This window comes from Amblyomma americanum, chromosome 2 (genome assembly GCF_052857255.1).
Source record: "Amblyomma americanum isolate KBUSLIRL-KWMA chromosome 2, ASM5285725v1, whole genome shotgun sequence".
NCBI classification, from domain to species: domain Eukaryota; kingdom Metazoa; phylum Arthropoda; class Arachnida; order Ixodida; family Ixodidae; genus Amblyomma; species Amblyomma americanum.
In genome coordinates this window covers 146270877-146291128 of record NC_135498.1, presented here as the reverse complement: position 1 = coordinate 146291128, position 20252 = coordinate 146270877, and the positions used below count along the sequence as shown (strand labels likewise).

The 20252-nt window shown below is 46.0% G+C and overlaps 1 protein-coding gene and 1 long non-coding RNA gene across 3 annotated transcripts in view; one reads left to right on the top strand and one right to left on the bottom strand.

Annotated features, from left to right (window-relative positions):
* The window catches only part of LOC144121869 (uncharacterized), a 114453-nt gene that overhangs the window by 6321 nt on the left and 87880 nt on the right, over positions 1-20252 (bottom strand). The window lies entirely within an intron of this gene.
* LOC144119157 (uncharacterized) lies at positions 953-1667 on the top strand. Its single transcript, XM_077651857.1, has 3 exons — positions 953-1066; positions 1245-1388; positions 1458-1667. Exons 1-3 carry the CDS (start codon positions 953-955, stop codon positions 1587-1589), a joined length of 390 nt encoding a protein of 129 aa, XP_077507983.1. The 3' UTR covers positions 1590-1667.

Below are 20252 nucleotides of genomic sequence, written 5' to 3'. Positions count from 1 at the left end.
AGTAGTAATATTGAGTTGTAATGTATTATGTTGAAAAAAGAACGTTTTCGAGATTTTCTTTTTCGCCTTTGTTACCAGATACGTGACTGCGCGCATCTGGCCGCAAAGCTGGCGCGCGAAGTGTTGCGCGCGGGTCGACTTCCGGCGCGCTAATCACTGAGTGACCGAGCATTCAACCGTTGACACCCTAGAGGGACCGTTCTCCGTTTCTTTCGGTATGGACCTGCCAGTAGCGCAAAGTACTTTGCTTCTCGAGGAGTACTACCTCCTCGAAAAGAAAAAGCTGTTGCTGAGCGGTACGCCAGGGAGAGTTTCGGTTCTAGCAGACGACGGAGCGGACGCTCTACCACCGTATTTCAGCCCGCAGCAGCTTTTGCTAATGGAAGAGTATCTCCTTCTGGAGAAGAAAAAGATTCTATTGAGCGCTCCTGTGCCCAGGCGGTGGTGGACGCGGCCGATATGGCAAAACCGCAAGGAAGAGTCGGTGTTCTACACAGTGGTGAGTTCATACTGTCAAAATTCATTTTGTGGCTATTCCTCTCTTGCTTGTGTTCTCATACTAGAATTTCTGTGTGCAGATGCAGATGGCGACCCCGAATACTTCAAGAAATATTATAGAATGACGCCTGAGAAGTTTGAGGGGTTGCACTCGCTCCTTGAGGAGCATCTAACAAAGCCTTATGTTGTGCGTGAGCCACTGCCGTCGCGAGCACGGCTGGAATAACGCTCAGGTACTACACAAACATATCAGTACGTTGAAATTATTTTGCTTTAATATGTCATTCTTTTTGTTTGCTGCTCTTTTCCAGTGTTCTTTTAATTTTATGCTCTTCCCAGATGTAGATTCCTTTTAGGCCCTAATTTGCACAATGATTAAAAACATTAACATCTAGGAAATAAATTTCAGTGAAAGCCTCGTAATTGTCTTATTTTCAGATACCTGGTTTCAGGTATGTACATGCAGGATGTGGCCTTGGAATTCCGTGTGGGGATATCTACAGTATCCGCTACAGTGCATTCGACATGCAGACTGCTGTGGACAACATTGCAGCCTTTGTATCTCAAGGTATATATTGTATCTACATTTTTAAGCACAAGTAAGCCAATCTAGATTTTTGTGCATTTGAAAATCGAGTTCTGCATGCAGGAATGCAGATTTCACCGCTTATCTCCACTATAGTCCCAACAAGCAGTTTGGTGCTTGAATTTTGAAAAGTATCTAATTTAAAGAGCTTCCATTTCAGGTGGCAACAACTGAAAAATGGGAGGAAGTTGCCAGGGGTTTCAAGGAGAAGTGCAACTTCCCAAATTGTATCGGAGCAGTAGACAGCAAACACATTCAAATCCAGGCCCCTCCACACTCAGGCAGCCTCTACTACAACTACAAAGTATGTCGTTCTTGGTAGCAGTGCGTCATATTAAGACTTGACTGTGTTTGCAATACATTCTCATTACAGGGAACCTACTCCATTGTGTTGCTGGCGGTTGCCGATAGTAACTTAAAGTATGTAATGATTGATGTGGGTGCTTACGGTCGGCAAAGCGATGGGGGCGCTGATCAGCATGTCTCGATTTGGCAAATGTCTTGAAGGAGGTGGTCTTGGGTTGCCTGGACCAGAACACCTGCCAGGCACACAGACAGCAGCACCCCATGTATTTGTGGGAGATGAAGCGTTTCAGCTTCGGCCGGATTTTTTTCGGCCTTATTCTGGCAGGAGCCAGAGTGAAGAAAAAAGAATCTTCAACTACAGACTCAGCAGAGCAAGGTGATTGTGGCGACTCTGCGGTGTCCTTTTTATACTCAGGTGTGAAGTTATCATTTACCATTTCATTTTCAGGAGGTGCGTGGAAAATACCTTTGGTGTTATGGTGTCGCGGTTTCGCGTCTTTCGACGCAGCATCAACCTTCTACCAAGCAATGTCGACTATGTTGTGATGGCATGTTGTGTGCTTCACAACTTTCTTCGAGACGATGTCGTGTACAAGTCTGCAACTTCTGATGACGAACCTCAAGATGCAGCCAATGTTCAATTGTGTTCAGATGGCGGATCAAGTATGCTTGATCTTCAGCCACCATGTGGACACAACTACAGCCGGACAGCTGCAGAAACCAGGAATTTGTTTTCTTGTTATTTTTCAAGCCCTTGTGGTGCTGTGCCGTGGCAGCGAACATCTGCTGGCCTGCGCAATTAGTGCATAATTCACTTGAAACAATTCCCATGTTTTGTACTCTTCTTTGTCCTCTGTTTTCATCATAATAGAGATGGTACCTTCATTAAGAATTGTATAATGATGATGTATCTTTTTTTTCTACTCTGTATATGATCAATGAGTTAGACATGATCCTTTGCCCTGCAGTGGGTGTAGTAAGGCTGATGATGATGATGATGATATATGTATTGTGCTTATGCTATCTTCCGACATGAAAATGCAATACTCTTTCTTTGTTACTTTAGCTTCAGTTCGTGCAGTGGTTTTGCACATCTATTTTTTGTGTAACGAGTGTCCGGAAAATAAATCACTACATATGTAAATACGTTGTGCAACCGTTGTATGCCTTGTAAAGAGGGGCTTGAACCTCATCAAGTGAACTGTTTTTCACTTTTGTTCGAGCCCCTACCGCTTTGACGGAAAATAAATCATATCATATGATATAATAGTGAAATAATCCTCATTTTTGACTGTATAAAAGTTCTCCGTATATAGTTCATTTTACTGTGCATTATATTTCTTCACTATTTATTAATGTTTCACCATGAAAACACTTCTGTTAAGATTGCCCTGACGTACAGCTATAATTAGCCTTGTGCTTGATTTTTATAATAAAATTGTTTATAGCTGTTCTCTTTTTTCTATACATTTCCTACTGCACCTAAGCATACATTGCTTGTGGGTGGGTAGGCAGGTAAGCAGACATACCGGGCAAGCATGTGTGTTACAAAGAAACATCTTACTGCTTCATATAATGGCATGTTTGCTTGATATAATGGCACACTAGCTCATTTTATAAATAATTTATTTACCACAGCACCCACAGCATCTTAAATGGCATTACAGTGGGAGGGAGGGTATTGCAATGAAAGAGAAAGAAAAAAGAAGTACAAGTGAATTGCCATGGGCACGAAAAAACATGATTAAAAAAACACTGCAACAATGAACCACAAAAACAGACAGCAACAACTGTACCAAAAACACATGCCATACATACATATATAGCGCCATCTGCATTCCGCTGTCGTGAACTGCTTCTACAGTGAGCTATTTGCGCATCCACAGATAACCTTGAGGAGCGCACACCGGCCATTGAGCAGTGCAGTTGGGTCCCTGACTTCCCACAGAAGCAGATCGCGGTACCTGTCATGGTAAAACTGTCTAATAACATGATTCTTCTTTTTTACACATTGATTTCCTTTTCAAACATAGTTACTCAAAATGGCAAAAGATTGTGTGCACTGGCGTGACATTTTCCGGCATATATGAGTCGCACCGACGAAAAATAGTGACAAAAAATGTGACATACACTTAAAAATGCATTACATATATCTTCGTCAAAAGGCACTTTTTGCTGCTCCAACAGCTCCTTTAAAGGAGCTTGGCTAGTCATATCACACTGCATGCATAATATATGAAAGAAATTGTGCGGGTATTAAACGCACCAAGATGTATGTTGTAACTAGGGCTTGGACATTTCGGTTGAAACCTAAAAAAAAAACAAAAATAGAGATAAAGTACACTGAATTCGTTTTCGGAAATTTGGTTTTAACCGAAAAAGGTCAGTATTCTTGGCATGCAAGGCATAGATAACTGACAGTTGAATGCGAGTTACACGCAGTCAAAGGTGAAATTGAATAAGCAGGAAGCTAAGGGCATGATGCGAGTATGATGTTGGATAAGGAGCGGTGTTATGCGATTTGAAGTATTGCTTCTCTAGCTTACACACCTCAGACGACTGGGCGTTTGCGTTCAGTATACAGGCTTTAGAGTTTGACTACTTTTCATGTCTTTCTGGTGCATCCTGTTGTAGCTCAGGGGCAAAACAAATAAAATGTGATTAAGTTTTCTTATAATTATTACAGTTGTAATTATTGCAGTTATAATGGGCAATGCAGGCCTTAAAAAAATTATTTCATGTATGGTATGATTCTTATTAAAATCAGTTTTTCTTATATAGAGTCCAAATATGCAGTTAGTGTCAATAGCACAATCACAGTTTCAGTTATAAGCAGTTTTAAGATTTTAATTTGGCTGTACATTGCAGGCCATTAGCCAAAAAATTTTTTAAAAAGCTTGAAATATTTGCAGAATTGCTTCACCCAAGACACACTTGTGCGGCGATGCTGTTGTTAGACTTGCTTCAGTGAAAATACATTGGTAAAAGAATATGAATAGAACGCACAAAATCGGTTCCTGTGTCCTTCCGAATAAATTGATACCAAGCTTATTTCAGTTGCCCAAGGCACACCAGAGAAAACTCCCATAAGGCAGAGACTGTATTTTTAAAATTACGAACAGAGGTAAAGAGGCTTGAGCTTATTGAGTCGCATGAAATTAATATGTGGAAAAACACCTTTAGCTTTGGCTGTGCATGTGATGGCCTCTTGATAAGTGTCAAACAGAAGGGCGTAGAACGAGGCTTTGTACGGTAGCAAAATGGCGATCGTAGAGCAGGCCTGAAATTGTTATTACTTGAGGTGGAACAGTAATTTTGAAGCTCACGCTCAGTTTTTCAGCTTTGCTACTCTGTAAGTATTCATTTGTTTCATACTTTGGGATCATTTTGAGTGCAGATATTTTGCCAGGGTATAGCCTGAACTACATATAGTACGAGAAAATTTTTCTAAAAATTAGCTTTTTCGGGATTTTTTTGTGATCTCAACACCAGCATCCCCCCTCGGGACAAATCTTGACCAAGTGATTATGTGGCCAAGATTTGCTGCCGCCATCTCTTCAGAGGCTGCCATTGTTCCCGAGAAAGGTCTGCCTCGCCATGATGGGGCAGTGTACCAAAGCTGAACACATTATGAGGTCAAGAAGTATTTTCGGGCTATTGTTGTCAGTGGAGGCAATGCAGTTTCAGTCAATACAACTAAATGTGTCTAAAGGTTCGCCATGAGTAGCAATCTCATCGTGAAATTTCTACTGGAATTAATGTTAAGAAGCCATCAACTGCTCTTCTGAGCACGTTAGATGTTGGAATGTTTTTAAGGGGGGACCCTGGTCTTAAGACAATTTTTTTTTATTTACTGGAAGATTTTGATGAAAGTTGCACTGTTAATGTAGTTTTTTGTGCTGATTTCAAATGTGCATATAGATTTGCTATAAGTAATCTAGTTTTGAAGATATTGAGCACTTTATCTTCTTTGTTTGGAGGTGAGCTATCTGTAAAACTACAGGTGTTACAATAAACATTGGCCTACCAAATTATTCTAGAACACACCAGGAATGCAAAAATCAAGTTTGAATCTTCTGGTCCCATTTTAACCAAAGTTAGTGCTTGTCAAATTTTAGAGACCAGAAAGCCATCTGGACACTCAAGAAAACATGTAATTTTTAAAAAGTTTTCTCATAAAGTACCATAAATTTATTTGTAATTTTGCACTCTATATGAGTTTACGCCTTTGGTGTAATAAGAATTATAGCAATAGCATAAGTAGAACCAGAGATATCGCATCTCCAAACCTGCAACATGGTCAAAAATACAGTTTTGAGAAAACGAAAAAAAACGTTTTACAGATTATTTATTCACACAAAACTTTAAAAGGAGCTAGAAAATGCAATCAGTATGCCCCAGGAGCATAATCTAGGTGCATCGAGTCCTGGTGCTTTTGTTTCACACCCTTCTTCAACGCATCTGAACTTTCATGTTTCTTGTCACATTTGAGACTTCGACGAACATCTTTCTCCATAGCCCTCTTGAGGCCTGTTCTTGGCATATTTGTTTTTAGCTCGCCTAGTATTGTGGCAGCTGCATTCTGGCTCCCTGTATTGAAGCGAAGCACCGCCTCAGCGACAGCTGCTTCGACGGCAAACAGTGAGGAGCGACGCTCTTTTGGCACCAGATTTCCACAGGACTGAATGAAAACTCTCATTGGAGTTCTGCGTTTTCCCGCGGAAACACCTTTTCAGCAGTTTTGCTTCAGAGACAGAGAGCCGCTCATAGACTGGCAGCAGTGCATGAGCTACATCCTGTGGCAAATTGTAGCTGTGCTTGGGTGCTCGATCTCCTTTTGCAACAGCGGCATTGTGCCGCCACCATGAATCCCTGCCAGTTGGGCACAACGAGTGGTCAGAGTGATCATCTGTAGATGTCACATGGCGGTATGTGGCCATGACTGCCCTCTTCATGTTTATGTCGCCTTCATGCGACTTGAGAGCCCGGCCATAATATGTACTCAATTTGGAATTCAGATCACCGTTAGTCGGCCTTTACCTCCTAAGCTACGACCATCTTCGGTTTTATGCTTCTGAACGAGGTTGCGAAGAGCTGTTCCCATCCTTTTTTTAACATGGTTGACGCAGTCTTCTTTCTTGACTGGAACAAACCCATAAACTTGTGCCTGGTTTATGGCATCAAATGTGCGACTGTCCCCATCGCAGAGGACAGCCGTGTAGCAGAGGTTGTGGCGCTCAAGAGATCTCTGAAATAAAATGAGACCTGTCTCAACCTCCATTTGAACCGATTTACAGTCGGTGTTTTTCTGGCATCTGACCTGGTGCTTTTTCTTCCAGTCTTCGTATTGCTCTGCATCAGGTTTCGGACCGAGTTCACAACCTAAGCAAAAATTGCTTAGGACGACGTAGTCCAACACGTAGCCGGTGAGAAGCTCTACGACAGCTCCTACGCCTATATGCGACGAGTGGCCCCGCGTCATCCATGTCCCGTCGAAGCATACAGGAATATTATTTCGGTGGCTAAAGCACAACTCTTCATACAGCGTCACCACTTCACGCGCGCACTGCTTCATTGCGGTTTCTGCTGCTCGCGTGGCAGCAGGCTGTAGGGTAGTTTTCAGGTGACACTGAAAAGTTTTTTTGTGCATTGCTCGCCCAGACAACCCCATGGCCGAAAATATGTCGTTCATGGCCGTTACCAGTTGAAAGCATTGCGCGGCCCGCGAGAATGTTTACCTCGAAGGGGTTGCAACGTTTCGCGCTGTCAACCCTCTGGGAGCTCCACACGGACGAAACTTCGCCACAGTTTTTGCACACCAATACTGGCTTTGTAGCAAGGCCATAATCCTGATCACCCCGCACTACCTCCACACACACACGGCATGTTTTACATGCCACAAGACTCAAGGCTGTTTCACATGGTGCGATTGTTGCCGCAGCGCAGTGCGATTTCTGCCGGTGTGCGACAGAAATGCGCGTCGTTCTTGTCGCAGGGCCACTGCGACAGACTTTCAACATGTTGGTCGCACTGTCGCAGCGTCGGTGCTGTCGCAGCGACGGCCACAGTAGTCAGCCAATAGGAGTTCAGCGACATGACAGGAAATGACGGAAGGGAAACCGTCGAAATTTGGCGGCGGCTTTATTTTGACTATCCTCCGGCTGTCTGCTTTGGAAAGGCGCGCCGCGAACTTCTGCTCTGCTACGATGTCGCGCACGTTGTTTAACGAAATTTTGATAGATGAAATGGAGAAGCGACCACTTCTGTGGAACGTTTCATTGAATGAATATCGGAAGACGAACCGCAGCCACCTGTGGCAAGACGTGCTAGATGTTTTGAAGGAAATTGATCAATCAGGTATGTACTTTTGCTGTTCTCGCATGCTTAGAAATCACCGTGCGTTTCGATTTGCAGGCGCTATCACTGTCTAGTTGGTACACGGGCAGGCGCCTTGCATTTCGCCTGCATCGAAACGCGGCCGCCACGGCCAGTATCGAACCAGTGTCCTCGGGCGCAGGCCGAGCGTCCTAAAAGTGAAGCACCGCTGCAGGCCAGCAACTGTCGTAGCGTTGCGCTAAAGCTTTCTAATCTGCCAGCATGCATGTAAAAAAGCCGTGCACTATTAAATGAAGCCATTGTGTTCGCATTACAGTCTGATGTTTGTAGCTCTGGCATGTTATGCATGTTTTAATTGTGGCTAGTTACGGTTTTCTAAACCGAAGGAAAAATGCCTTCTCCTGAACTTTGTGTCTTGTTTTCTTTAATATGCAGTAACAGTAGACGAACTTCAAGCGCGGTGGCACAATTTGAAAGATTCGTTCCGCCGAAAATTGAAGGATTTAAAAGACTGCACGCGGAGTCAGTGAAGAGCCGGAGGCCCTACATGGAACGAATGAGATTCATGCAAGACATCCTAGAACCACGTCGGTAAGCACCCACATACATGTACTGCCTAATGAATAACGTATGTAATGTGCAGTAGCTTTTTCTGAATCTAGCGATAATGCTACAACTTTGAACTTTAAACTTAAGGGTTCGATTAATAGCGGACAAATCACACGGGGACAAAAACTGTTCCGCCCGCTTTTTCTCCCTCAATGTCCTCGAGGCACTCTTTCTGTCTCCCCCGCACATGCACATGGTTTGATGGTCGCGTCCCCACCCCGACACTTGCGCCGTGGCCGACATCTGGAGTTCGTTCGGGAGAGACCGCTCGCGGGCGTGTAGAGCTGAAGCGCAGTCTGTAGCCGCCCGCGCGGCTCTCCCCTGATGTCGCTGCCAATTAAAGGCGCCGTGCAGTTGGTGGCCTTTTGTCCGCTCTCTTTCGAGTGCCGCGGTTCGGGTGTCTCCAAGGGCCCCCACATTTCCGCTGCCGTCTGTTCCTGTTTGGTAGCATTTTCCCACAGCTTGTCGTTTCTTCCCGGGGAGCTGCTGCCTCTGCTTCTTTGTTTCTTTACAACGTATTGCGTGACCAAGACTACAATATTCCCATTAAATAAAACCCAGTTTCATAATTTCATTTGAGCAGCTAGATCTGCTGAGCTTGATCGTATGCTTTCATTTACTTATTGCCTCTGACAACCTGCTTTACTTGCAGTAGTCATGGCAACATGCAACCAGAAAGCAGCTTCGATGAGGAGCAAGCGCCGGGGGATGATTCCCAATATGAAATATGTCCGGGAGAGGAAGACCCGCAAGAACGAGCTTCACCCGATGAACCGGAGCCACTTGAGGCTATATTTGCTGCCCCTGGTGTGCCCCATGTGCAAAGAAGCACAAAAAAGCGCCCGCACAGCACTTCACAAAGGCCACATAAGCAGGCAGCTGAACTGGAGGCTGTTGATGCGAGGCTCGATGCTGTTAGAACCGCCTTTGCGGCTCAGCAGTCTATGGACGATGCAAAACACTTTTTATTGTCGCTGCACCCAGCAATGTCAAGGGTGCCACAGCAAATGCAAAGCCATCTGAGGATGGAATTGCTACACATAGTCTCAGACTATGCTAGAGGTGTATATCCCGCAAACCTGCTTGTTGCAGGTTCACAAATTGTGGATTAAGATTAGAGAGCTTTAGAATAGGAGGACTCAACCGGTTGGAGGGATAAGGAAATAGCAGTGAGCCAGTGCGCATGTGGAGAACAATTGCGGCCCTTCTGAGTATCTTCATACTCAGCATGACGACGCCTGCAAGGCGAAGAAGCTACGATGCAAAATTGAAATTGCATGCCACTGACTATCTGCCTCTTTTTTGATCGACCAATGAAGTTAACACTAAAATCGACGAAATAAGACATTTGCGGTAGCCCACTGTTTCCCTACTTCGGCCGATCAAGGACGAGGAAGGCCTGCACTGTTTGTGAATGTTTGCGCCATGCGCATTTTTAGCATGCCCTCCACATGACAGGATGACCAGAGTAAATCCGTGTGTGCTGCAGGCCTATTTCGCTTCTCTGTTTAGATTACGCGGGGTGACAACAGGCTCAGTCAGCATGATATGCAGCATGCATACATTCGCAAAGGATAAAACGCAGTGCCCGAGGATTCTGTCCTTAAGAAAATAGGAAGTTTTGGTGCAGGCCCAACTGGCACAGATCACTCGTATTTTGCCATAATGTAGAAGCATGTAATAGGCTTTGTCTTTTTGCACAGTTTGGCGCAACTGGCGCAGCAATCACATCACTGTGCATGTCATGTCTACTTTGAATCTTAGTTTCTATTCTATTTTGCCATAATAGAAACATATATAATGATGTGCAAGACATCAGTAAACGAGGGGGGCCATAAGGAGTCTGCCTAAAGGGCGGTTCACATGCAAACGATTGAGCGAACTGAGCGACTCGCGACGTGGCGCAGCGATGCTTTTCGCAGGGCTCCGTTCCACATGAGTCACTACATAGCGTTTACTGCCACTGCGTATCCCAGTGCTGCTGGCGAAGAATACGACCTTGCGGTTGGTTCCCGTGGTTTGCAAACATCAACACGGACAATGTTCATGCATTATTTTTCCAGGATTGCTCAAATTTTGTTAAGAAATAAACTTGTTTTTTAAATATCAACATCTTATTTGATGCCAATAATATCATTTTTTAGTTTGTACGTGCGTGTCGGAAGCACGTGTAGTAAACTAACATTTGTCTTTCCAGCACGAATGATCTTCTTGTCATGTGGCTTTTCCACCGTGCAGTCATTGGTCAGAGGGCAGAGATATTGCGCTGTCGCTATGAAAATTTCCATCTTGTTGGAACCCCTTCGCTCTGGTCGGCCGCCGCGACCGGTTGAAACAGGTTTTTATGCCGCGGCAACAGGAATCGCTGCCATTTTCACTTGCATGTGAAGCAGGCTTAAGGCCAGGATATTAATTTTACTCATACGGTTTGGATTCAAAGCTGAATCATGGCTATGAGATCTCAGATGAGACAACAGTAAAGGCATTTGAGGCATATGAAAACTAATTCAAGTTCTGCTCCTCCACTGCTGCTCTGGCAGCTTTTGAGGCTGGCTGGTAAAAAGGTTTGAGTGAACTGAAATGGCAACACATTTATTATAAAGGTTGGAGTGAACTGAAACTGCAAAGCATTTATTATAGAGTAATGAGGTTTATCCCAAGGGCCACGAAAATCTACACATAATTATAAGCGGTACCTACCGCACTATAGCAAAAATGTTTTGTTCAGGTCAAGGCAAATGCCACATTGGTAGTTTCCCATTCAAAAACGCTTTATCACTCAACAAAAAGCAACCCACTTAGTCCACTGGACGCTTAGATTAGCTTCAGCCATAGAGTTCCTTAGTGTACCCTAGAGGGAAAGCTGGCGGCTTTTCACTTCATCCACCAAGGACGCCCGAAGCATGCTGGGAAGACAGCAAAATGGATTGACATCTAGTGGCTTGCTGACTGCTACGGATTGGATTTTTTTGGTTGTTCAGTTTTGCTTTCACTACTGTAATTTTCACTGATGTTTTGTGAGCCTTGTGGTTGTGCACTGCAGCTACGCATGCAGTTCACTTGAGATCCGAAGCATCGAAAGGCGCTTGACTGGAAGGGAGCTGAGCACAGTGCGTGGTGCCTGCTAGGCCTACAGTCCGTTCACCCCCTCACTGGGAGCCGTTTGTGCAGCAAGCTGGCTTTTGCTCAGCGGGAACCTGTGCTACCTGTGTGTTGAAATGTGAGAGAAGGGGACAAGATTTTTTTCTGTGTGAAATGATAACGCAACAGTCCGCTTATGTGACCACTGTGCACATTTCTCATAGGAGTCTTGGAGGCAACTCAAAAGCACAAAATTAAGCACTTCGACAAGCGCAACTTAAGATAACCGTACTCGCCGAGGATTGCGTTTAATTGGTTCATTTCGAAGACTGGCGATGTCTGCACATTGCATGCAGGAATGACTTCCACTTTAAGAATCACTTCACACAAATACCTGCATGTTGCACGTGTCAGCATGATCACGGCCGTAACTTACTTGTCGTAGGAGAGGTCTCGCTTCCTAATTATGTTTTTCTTGGCAAAATCTGTAAGCACACTGCCAAGACATGCCGAGAGCCGGCACGTAGTATGCGCAAACTAGTTTCTCATAGAAAAGCGGGGGCTCAGGCAAGTTTCTCATGGAGCGAACAAGTATTGTATGCACGGACATAAGGCACGTCCTGCAATAGCAGACTACACCAACAAAACATTTATATATTTCATAACACGAAAACAGAAGCTTCCAAACCGCAGTATTTTAAGTGCTAACATTTTTTTGAAAGAATATTGGATGTGAAAAATGTGTCTCTTAACGCGAAAATTATTTTCCACTGTTAGCTACACTTGGCGGCCTTCTCTAGCCATGATCAAATTCGGTTATCGTTTGCTTTTGCAATGTACACTAAGCATATTTTATTACCGGACATACTGATTGCAAAACAATGCTTCCTTGCAACATACAATTTCTGAAAATTTGTATTCTTGCAGTCGTAGTCATGTTTTAGGGCCCAGCCGAGTGCACCTTGCTGTCTTCCCGGCATTCCCACAGCGGATGAAGTGCTCTTTCATGGCTCCTTCGCAAACTCACATAGGCAGTGGCGCCAGCTTTCCCTCTAGGCAATACTTAGAAACTTTATTGCTACAGCAGACCGCACGCAGTGCAATCGTGGAGATTACTGCGAGCGCTGCCGTGGAACTCTGCATGGGCTTGTTATCATCGCAGCCGGAAAAGAAAAAGAACAATTTTGGCCTGTCACTGCCTCCTCACGGCACTGTGAATGACCTCATTTTCCACCGAACTGAAAAAATCCTTGAAAGCAAATTAAAAAATTGTAGCCTAAGCAGCAGAGCATCAGCGTTCATGGTAAAAATTCATGCACTCGCATTCCCGCCGGATCAAACTTCGACTGCTGCGTAACTGGTTGTTGTGTTTCTTTTAGGGAGTAAGCAGCAGCGCACCTTAGAAGCCCCAGTGGTACGCAGAGAAGCACACTTGCTGTTCCGCACGATCGCCAAGTCGATTCCAAAACCGCGTTATAACCAGTATTTCACTTAAGTAGTACAGTTGCACATTGAGCCCCACGAGGGGCAGACTGGCGCCCGGCAAAAACCGCATTATATCCAATACTGCGGTCATGTTTTAGGTGGTCTCCACTGTATCACAGTTCTTGCATGTATGACATAACCTCAATATTGTGAAATCTGAAATGTGACATCATATCCACATTTTGGCCATTGAAATAATTGGTCCGTTTGATTCGGCCTGCACGACATGCACCAGTTCACGTCAGTTCAGATAAAGTGCCGTGCTCATGCAGCGCCAGTACAGCAGTGCAGACCTAGCGCGACACTAGCGCCAATTGGAAACGAACGTAAAAGTGCAGATGTCGTGCAGGCCTTCTGCTCTTCCTGCGCTTTGGACGTCGGTCGCCGCGATGCTTCGTGTGTGTTTACTGCGGCTTACTGCCTACTGCCATGCAGGCAGCTATGGACCTTGCGGACTCCGACAGCGACAAAGAGGAATTCAACGACTTGTTCATGATTGCAACGAAGTTAGTGAGGCTACAAAGGAACCGTGTACCGCGGTACTGCGAGGACGTTGTCAACAAATATTATGGATTCGAGTTCAAGCGTCTTTCCCGTCTTTCACGGAGCAGGTTTGATTCTGTGGTGGGTAGCTTTAAAATATCGCCATTTTTCCCGCACCCAATGGGAGGCCGTCCGCAAATAAACCCAAGGGAAACGTGCCTCAAAGTTCTGAGTTACTTGGGCATGCAATGCAACATGTACTCTCTAGCAGACTGTTTTGATGCATCTGTGTCATGTGTGCAAAAGTGCATCGAAATAGTCTTGCACTTTTTGAACAACAGTAGGAGTGCCCGTTTTCTGCGCGAACAGGTTGGCCATCTTCACCAGTCACAGGAATAATGAACGTGTTAACGCGATTCACCATCGTGTACATGCCGCCGCCGCCTGCTGCCATGATGCTGTCTGCAGCTGAACTACTGCACGAAGTCGGCACTGCTAGCCGAGGAAGTGCAGAGTTTAGCTGAACTAGACCTGCATGACATCTGCACTTGCTTAAAACGAACGGTGACGTGCAGAGGGCGCTAGGCTGCACTCGTGAAATGAATGGCGAAGTGCAGCACGAAGAGAACTAGTTCAGGGAGTGCAGGCGAATCGAACAGACCTAATAGCTAAAGTACATGTCAGAAGAAACTGATCTACATAGTCTTTACATATGCAGAATTCTATGCAGTGATACCTCTCAGAAAAGGGCACCTAAAAATCTGGTGCTCCAACTCCTAATGCCACAGGTATAGCAAAAGGCCCCCAATAATTAAGTTCTACAATATTTCACTTTTTCAGTTTTTAGTCTATTTTTATATATGCATGTGCAATAAAGCAATGGCTTCCACTTGTTTTGTATTTCCCCATTTAGCCTTCAACATCTGGAAGGAGAAACTAGAAAGTGACACCCGCAGCCGCTTCGCATCCAAAAGAAGTGCAAGGGTGTGTCAACCCTCTGGGAAAAAAGTGACCTTCCTACAATGCCATCGCTCTGGCCATTTTGTTTCAAGAGGTAATGTACAGCACTAAGTCACTTTGTTACGGTTCAAAAAAGCAACTGTTGTCATCAAAAGAAAATTAACTATAACCGCAGTGTCTGGGGCATTATTAACCAGTACTTACGAAAAACCCGCTAGGAGGAGTAGATTTTAATTACGGAGCAATTGTCGACCTGAGCGAAGCCACACAGCTATGCAAAGGAAACCTACATAGCTTTCCCAGAAGCTTCACGGTGGTACAAAAAATTTGTCATTGGCAAAATAATGAACAGAATAGTATTTGTGTAACGAAGTCAAAAACCCCAAGCTAAAGTAGATTTCAATAAATGAGTAAACTGCAATTCGCATCCACCTGAGTGTAGTGTAAAGCTACCGAGGAAAGCCATTTAAACTTGGAATTGATGAATTTGGCCTTGCACTTCCATCTGCCAACCATCCTGGTACAGCAACTCCCCTGGACCAATGGTGATCAAGGTACCAAGCCAGACATGCGAACTAATTTTTCCAGCCAAGAAGCTTCTGAGAAAACTGTATGACTTTCCTTTGCAGCCATAAGGACACTAATAAGTAATTGCACCCCAGCTGAAACATTACTGCGAGCTATGGTGATGGCTGCAGCAATAGAAAATTTGAATTGTTTTAGCTATCATTCAACACACAGTTCAGATGAAGCATCTAGAAAGCTTAATTTTACACTCAGCTTTCCCACATAGTTATATAACAGAATTTAAGTACACATTTCCCACGTTCCAAAAGCATGAGCTGATAGTACTTAAACCATGCACAAATAGCTAGTAAGGAACCACTGCTCTCACTGGTACATAACTTGGAATTACCATTACCCGAGTTAGAATCACCATAAAACGCACAAGTCTTCTGTGCAATGCAGTCAATGTCGCCATAACATAAAGCTATAATTTTAAAGATCACATTCTTCCAGCAAGAGAAATTCACCAAGACAAACTGATATTAGCAGGACCAAATGATAGAGGACCTCAAAACCAAGTGTTACAGGAAGGAACGCCCCGAAGAATATAGAGGAACCTATCAAGGCAAAGAAAACCCCGAGATGGACAGGCCGATCACGCTGGCAGAAGTGCACGAGGCGATGGGGGCCCTCACTAAGAACACGGCAGCTGGGGAAGACAGGATACGCAATTCCCTCATACGCAACCTCAGTGAGGAAGCGGTAAACCAGCTGACAGACTACCTCAACCAACTCTGGGCCGAGGGCTCGATTCCAGCCGAATGGAAACACGCGGAGGTAGTGATGATCCCCAAACCGGGCAAAAAGCTGCAGATCGAAAACCTACGACCGATCTCCCTCACCTCGTGCATGGGAAACCTGTACGAAAGAATAATTACGAAAAGAATCCAGCTATGGATGGAGCGAGAACAACTCTATCCACACAGCATGTTTGGATTCAGGTCAAAGCTGTCTACGCAAGACGTTCTCCTACAACTCAAGGAGGACGTTCTCGCCAACATCCCGAAGGCTGGAGAGAATGTTGTCATGGCCCTAGACATCAAGGGGGCCTTTGACAACGTCAGCCACCCGGCAATAATGGAGGGCCTCCAGAACATAAATTGCGGAGAAAGAACTCACAACTACGTGAGGGCCTTTCTCGCAGGCAGAACTGCCACCGTGGGGCTGGGAGACGTGAGAAGCCAACCCTTTAACACCCCTCACAAAGGAACCCCACAGGGGTCGGTGATTTCGCCCGTGCTCTTTAACCTAGCCATGATCGGCCTGGCCAAAAGATTGCGGGAAATCGAAGGCACACAACATGCCATGTATGCGGGCGACATCACGTTGTGGACCAACCGTGGATCGCTAGGAGAAAAACAAGAGAGACTACAGAGAGCCGCGACCTGCATAGAAGAATATGTGAAGGCAAGGGGTCTAGCGTGCTTGACAGACAAGTCAGAGCTACTCAGAGTAGCGAGGAAACCCACAGAGGCGAGCCTAGAGATCAAGCTCGAAGGCCAAAACATACCAGAAAGAAGCACCATAAGGATTCTGGGCATGTGGCTGCAGAGCAGCGGCAAATGCAGCCACACGATCAGCCTGCTACAGAAATCGACCGAACAAGTCGGCAGAATGATAAAGAGAGTCTCCAGCAGAAGACACGGCATGAAGGAAGAGGACACCCTCAAACTAGTCAGGAGCCTGGTAGTCAGTAGGGTGACGTACTCCCTCCCCTACCACCCGGCGATCAAGAGGGAAAAAGAACAGATCGAGGCATTAATAAGTAAAGCCTACAAGACCACACTAAACCTACCGAGAAACACCCCGAACGACAAGCTACTACAGCTGGGAGTCCACAACACCTTCAAGGAGTTGGCGGCGGCACAGCTGAACGCACAGCTAGAAAGACTAGAACTTACAGAAACAGGCAGGCAACTCCTGTGAAGACTTGGCCACAGAGTAGAAACCACAGCAGATCCGGACGAGAACATTCCGGACGAAATCCGGCAAACCCTCAGAATCTGCCCACTGCCGCGCAACATGGACCCCAACCTACACGCGGCCAGAAGACAAGCAAGAGCAGAATACGTGGAGAGACACCTAGCCACGCAGGAAAACACGGTGTACACGGACGCAGGACTATATCCGAGGGATAGACGCAACAACATCACGAGAGTGGCGGTGGCGGTCGTAGACCACACGGGCGACACGATCAGCTGCGCATCCGCGAGAGGACGTACGGTGGAAGAAGGGGAGGAGATCGCTGTGGCGCTTGCAGCGGTCGAAGGCTACCGCAGAAACAAGCCACAGATTATCATAACGGACTCCAAAACGGCCTGCAGACGATATCAGCAAGGAAGGATCTGCAGGGAGGCCCTACGCATCCTCCTCGGCGCGAGAGCCTCGGGATTCAAAGCGAAGCAAAAGGTCTTCTGGGTACCGGCACACACCGGAGTCGAGGGCAACTCGAGGGCTGACAGCCAGGTTTGCGAGATCACGCACCGAGCCTTGCTGACGGAGGACCTCGAGAACCCCTCGATGGTGGACCCGACGTATGCAGACATCCTAAATCATTACAGAGGCTGCAGGTTCAAGTATCCCCCGCCCCACAAACTCCTCACACAGCAAGAAGCGGTCAGCTGGAGGAGGCTGCAGACTGGCACCTTCTTTAACTTACACGTCCTAAGCAAAATGTTCCCCACCCAGTACAGCGACAGCTGCCCCTGGTGCGGGGACGTCCCGACACTTTACCACGTCACATGGGAGTGTAAACACAACTACACCTTCCACAAACAGACTAACCCGAGTGCGGAGCAATGGGAGGGCCTGCTCACCAGCAGCGAGCTCATCGCCCAAAGGGCATTGGTGCAGCACGCGTGCGAGGTGGCCAGGACCAGTGGAGCCCTGGAATGAGGGACCACCCTTGCTAAGGAGCCCCCGACGGCGGCGGCGGCTGCGGCAAGCGCCAAGACGCAGCTGCAAGGGGACTCTCCGGAACTGACCAAAAGAATTCAATAAAGTTTTTCATTCATTCATTCATACTCCCTTTAGGCAACAAACTATGCCTCCAGTTTGTCAAAAGCAAGTTAGCATGAATGGATGAGAGCCATTTGTTAGCAAAAAATATAACTGCCCGGTTGTTCTAGATAGAGTGGTACTGGCAGACAATGAACAAGACAAAGAAAAGGCACAACTCTGTTGGACTACTATTTCCAAAGGCACCAATGCACACCTTTTATACTGTGACAAAAAACTAACAAGCAAAAGAAGGCATACTTAAGCATGTGGAAGGTTATCAAACACAGAACAACCCAATAACAATGTGCGTCACCGCAGTTTTTTCCCCCTTTCATTATTGTCATCCACACAAAAGACAAGGGCAGACAAATTGGGGGGGGGGGGGTGGGGAGGCATAATTTTCTGGGCATGTAACATCTTGTGTGGGTGGTGACAACGATAGGGAAAGAAAAACAATTAGTTCCAATTTGATCATTAAATGAACTGCGCATAGGAAGCATAGGAACGCTTGACAATTTTTTAGATAATTTAAGCGGCAGGTGGCGCCATGCATTTTCTGCCTTTACACTTAGCTGCAGCTGGCGTGCCCGGATTCAGCCTTTCCACGTGGCTGCAGCTGCCGTGAAACCGGTATTTCTCATTCACCAAGGCACCACCAAGCTTCAGAACAAACACAACGGCTTTTTTGCTAGTGACCTACATAGTGCTACCGCATGAAAAGGACAAGGGATTACTTCTCTCCAATTTGTCACCTGCCAACCGTGGCAGGTGGAGGCCGCATCCACAGACAGGACGGCGTTTTTTTTTGCGAACAAGCATCTAGTGGTGAAGGACTAAAAAGTGTGGCATCACATGCTGTTCTTGCCTTGTTAAATCTTTGGATAACCTCGCACACACAGACCTCTGCATTCTTTTGTTTGTCAACTTTCTATCCAAGTACAAAGGTGTAGGTCAGTGCCTCTGGAAATGAAGCAGTTAGTTTAGCACAGTTGTGCCTTTTCCTCGTCCTGTCCATCGTCTGCCAGTGTGCTCTTTCTAGAATGACTTTAACCAAACGAACTAGCCGAGCAACATACCTTGCTGCCTGATTAGGTGGACTTGTCTGTGGCACACATGTATAAGCAGCTGGTTAACTCTGCATATGTTTCTTAGGCACAGGACAGCGAATGATGAAGTCGCAAGGAAGTGCAAAATGTGGAAAAGTCTGCTTTGCTGGAATGACTGTGACAGAGGGGAAGACCGGCATAACAGTTGTCTTACTAAGCACGCATCGGGGCCATGACTTCCGCTTGTGCCACTCACTGCTGTCCAACACGGAGAGAGCTGCCATTGCTGGTAAGAGAATAATTATCCTTCTTTCTTCAAAGATGAACAATGCTATCATTGGGCATCTGGGGTAGTGCAAATCTGAAAAAAAAGGGGGGGGGGCATCAGAAAGGTCTACAAGTGAAGGGCCCTTTTCGTGTGTATAATGCAAAATCGCAAATGGCAAAAATATACAACTTCCTGTAGCTCTGTAAAGGTATACAGTGAAACCTCGTTATAGCGAACAAGTAATGAACTGTAGAATAGTTCACTATAGCTGAAATTCATCATATAAAATTTCAAACGTGCAAAACAGTGGTGCAATTTAGTCATTGAAGAGCCAGCAATTTTGGCGAGCCTTATTAGAGAAACGGCAGGACGTTTTCTCTGGTTCTGGTGGTGTTACAAAGGTGCTCCTGGCTTTTTCAAAGGCGACAGAAAACCGTGCGCCAATTAGGTTGGCTTCCCCGCACAGCACCGCAAACGAAGGGTTAAGCACTGGCTACGATGGCTTCCCCGAATCACAGCCCTGCTGCGTGGAAAGCGGTACGTCAGAACAAAAGCTCTTGCTGTTTTCACCACCTCTGCGACAGGCGACATAAGGGCAGGATTGTTACTGCAAGCTTACAGGCACGTTAGCTGCTGCTTCGATGGCACTGCCGGAGGATGCCAGAGGCGTAAACGCATGCTCACTGCAGGACTGCAACCTCACGCCCCGTTGCAGGCGAGTGTGAGATAAAAGTGCAAACCTTGGCACGAACGCTTGCCGCATCACCACCAGTCGCTTGTGCAGTGCGACGAAACCCGCTACCTGCCATCCGAACGGGCATAGTTTGGCGCTGGGGAGTTCACTATATCCGTTAATGGCCAACTGCATTCGATTTATATAAAGTAGAAACCGCATGTATCTGTCAAAAATATGAGAGGAAGCAACGGGACGCACTGGTGCCGCTGTGGGTCAGTCACACAAGATGCCTTGCACATCCACGCCGCTCGTCGACAACTTGACGTGCCTCACACCTACGCAGCGTGGGAA